The following is a 3,809-nucleotide window of genomic DNA, read 5'->3' as shown; positions in this document are numbered from 1 at the left end:
TTATAAAGTTTTTATAGTTTATATAAATTATAACTTTATATTTAGTGCTGAATAGTTATAATCTCTATTCTTAAAATATTTTAATAATTATTATTAGTTCTTTATTATAAATTTATTAATTTAATTTTATTTTATAAAATGCTTTAAAATATAAGTAATATAAATAAAGCTTTTTTTACTTATTTCGTTATTTTAAAACTACTCTTATAGTAAAGTTTAAAACGTCGGTTTTAATTTTAAAAGGTTTTTAAGGGTCTGGGATTATAATAACTAGTTTAAAAACGACTATATTTTTAATTTTAATAAATACTTCTTTATACTTAAGATCCTAAACGAATAAGGTATTTTTTATATTAAATTATTAAAAGGTTTAATTATATTAATATAATCCTTAAAGAATTATTAATAAAAATTAACAAATTTTAAAAATCCTTATACGTCCTTAATGTTTTATAATATAGGCTAGTCCCTAACTACCTCTATTTTTAATACTTATATATAAATTTATCTTAGTATAATAGTATATTTAAAAAAGTTTATTTTTTATATATAAAATTCGTATTTAAAAAGTTTAGTATATAGTTTAGTATTTTAAAGCTTTTAAAATACTATATAAATATACTTTTTATATATTTTAAAATTAGAGGAGAAGATAAAAATATTATTAATATAAATAATAATAAAAATATCGACGTACTCCCGGAGTACGTAGTTAACTATTATTTAAAAAGTTACCGGAGTATTAATAAATCTAAAGGATATAACGAAGTATTCAAAAAGTCCTTTATAAGTTTAGAATACTATTTTCTACTTATCTCCTTTTTTAATTTAAATTTAATTAAATACTTTTTTAAAATTTATAATAATAAACTAATTAGCTTTATAAAATAAATCTCTAAGCTTAATAATAAGTAGTAGAGGATAGTAATTTTTCTTCGTAATTTTATTAAGTTTTTTATAATTAATAAGAAGTTTTAATTTTCTACCCTTTTTTAATATAAAGAATAAAGGGAATCCTATAAGAGAGTTTAATAATTAAATATATCCCTTCTTAAGTTTCTTATTAATATATTTATTAAAATACTCTTATTTTTTCAAATTTATTAAGTATATTAAATAGAACTTAAGTTATGTTTTTTTTTTAAGTTCGATCTCTATATCTTAATTACTATATTTTAATAATCCTATTTCTTTGGGTTTTATAAATAGTTTTGTATATACTTAATACTCTTTAAGTATAGTTTAGAGTTATTATAATTCTTAATTATTAATATTAGTTATAAACTTTTTAAAGCTTTTTACTATTTTAATAAAAGCTATATATTATATTTATTCTTATTCTTTAAGAATTATTAAAAATCCGTTTAAACCCTTTTTTTTTTTAAGTCGTTTAGTAACTAAATTTTCTTAAAAAACCTAGCTAATAATTTAATCTATTTATAAGTTATACTTTCGTAACTACGAAATTCTTAAAATAATATTAATATTTCTAATTTCTATAATATTATATTATAATTATTTTTATTAATTATTAATATATATCGAGAGGTATATAGTCTCCCGATTAATATATTTATAGTTATAATTAACTCGTTCTCTTTTTACTATTTATAATTAATATAAGTTATTCTTCTATATTTATAATAAGTTAAGTTTATTTACTATTTTTAATAAAATATAAGTTTTTTATATACTATTATTAATAATAGTATTTAATCCTCGTCCGTAAATATTAAAGTTAATTCGTAAGTATACGTTATTACGTTATTTAGTTATATATAAAAACTTTTTTTTTATTTTTATTTTTTATCGTTCTTTTATGATTAGTTTTTTTAGTTTTTTATTATTTACTTTTTTAAGTAGTTCTTTTATTTATATTTTTCTTAATATTCTTTCTATATCTTAGCTTTTTTAATATAATAAATTTAATATTAGTTATATTTATAGTCTTCTTATTCTATATATTTATTATTAAAATACTTTATAAAAAAGCTAGGATTAGGGCTAAATATTACTTTATTATTATTATTAAAGCTTAGTAATATTTAACTAAGTAGCTAGTTTTTTACGTAAATATCCTTAATAAGTTTATTATTACGTTTTTATAAATAGAAACGACTATCTTATTTATATACGAGGTACTAAAAATACTTATTATTTAAGTACTCTACTTAAAATAATTCCTTATAAAAGGGGTCTTCGGGATCGAATAAAGAATAATCTTTGTTCGTATAGGGGGTTATTATAACCTTTTTACGTTTTTTAGTTCTATAGAACTAAATAGTTTAATTATTTTTAAATAAATAAATATATTTATATTATAACTTATCGTTATCCTTTTTAAAACTAGTATTATTAATACTAAGTAATACTTTATAATTAATCTCTATTTAAGTACGTCGTTAAGTAACGTTACGAAGTTTATCTAAATTATAAAATAATTTTATTTTATTAAAATAAAAAAAAACTAGTTCTTATTTTAATATCTTCTTTTTTAAAATTAAAATTAATTTTTTTTTTTTATAATTTTAAAATTAAAAATCGGCCTTTTAATTATTTTAATTTTATTTTTATATAAGAGGTTTTTAAGCTACTCCTTAATTTTATAGATAATTTTTTTATTACTATTTATTTTTTATATTATATAAATAAACTTAGTTAGGATTTTATTTAAATTAAGCTCTTTCTTAGGTTTAATAAATTATTTTTAGTTTATATAGTTTTATTATATTATATAAACGAGGCTATTTATAATTTCTTTAGTATTAGATCCTCTTTTTTTAAATTTAAAGAGTTACTCTTTTATACTAGCTAGGAGTTTTTATTTAATTCGTCCTTTAAAAAAGTAAAATATATTTTTTATAATAAAGTCTATTTTAGCTTTTTTTTTTTTATTTTTATAAATTTAAAAAAGTATAATAATATATTTAATATTATTTTTTTAAAAAATATAAGGTTAGTAAATAAATATTTTTTCTTCTTTTATTACTATTATTAAGGTCTTAATAAATAATATAGTATTATATCTAAATTATCCCTTATCTTTAGGTTACTTTAAGTACTATTCTATTTATTTTTTATTATTTTAATAAGTAAAATAATTATTATTATAATAAGCTATTTATAAAAGTTACTTATAAAGGACTTTTTTATTTATAATATTAGCTCGCTTTTTTAAAATAAGTTAATATTAAATACGCTTAAGTTATTAGTAATCTCTAACTATATATCTTAACTTATTATAATTATAATATTTAAAATCCTTTTTTTATTACGGTTCTTTATATTTAGTAATACTAAGGTTTATAAGTCCTTTATATTATTTATAAAACGTACTTTATTATTATTAGTTTCTTAGGTTATTTTAGTAATTACTTAGTAGTTTATTATAGTTTTAGTATTTTTTATTAAAGTTAGCTTAAGGATATGATACTTCTTTTTTTTTTTATATTATTTATATAATTAAGTATTAATTTTAATAGCGAGCTTAACGTATTATAAGAATTTTATTAATATTTCTATCTTACTAAGTTCGTCCTTAACTTTATTTTTTAGTCTTTAGTAAAACGAAAAAATATAGGTTTTTTTAATAAAATTAAGTTATATTACGAGTTTTTTAAACTTAGTAATATAGTATAAAGCGGACTTAATTTATTAAAAGTTAGCTAAGTCTTTTTTAGCTTATTATTTTTTATTAAAATCTTAAAATAGGGATTTAAGGGTGTTTTAAAATCCTACTATATTACTAAAAATATTTATAATCTCTTCTTTATAATATAATAAATAATTGTTATTATTAAAGAATTCTT

General features: G+C 16.0%; 1 protein-coding gene across 1 annotated transcript; it reads right to left on the bottom strand.

The window, feature by feature from the left end:
* Positions 1–870: 870 nt before the first annotated feature.
* Positions 871–1,029, bottom strand: CTAM01_14733 (uncharacterized protein; the record flags this gene model as incomplete). The annotated part of the gene is made up of 1 exon (XM_060530732.1): positions 871–1,029. A coding segment is annotated over one exon (159 nt), but the record flags the coding sequence as incomplete, so codon positions are not given.
* Between the last annotated feature and the right edge of the window lie 2,780 nt (positions 1,030–3,809).

Source organism: Colletotrichum tamarilloi (genome assembly GCF_030869305.1).
Source record: "Colletotrichum tamarilloi strain Tom-12 chromosome Unknown Scaffold_132.1, whole genome shotgun sequence".
NCBI lineage: Eukaryota > Fungi > Ascomycota > Sordariomycetes > Glomerellales > Glomerellaceae > Colletotrichum > Colletotrichum tamarilloi.
This window is presented reverse-complemented; position numbering and strand designations above follow the sequence as displayed.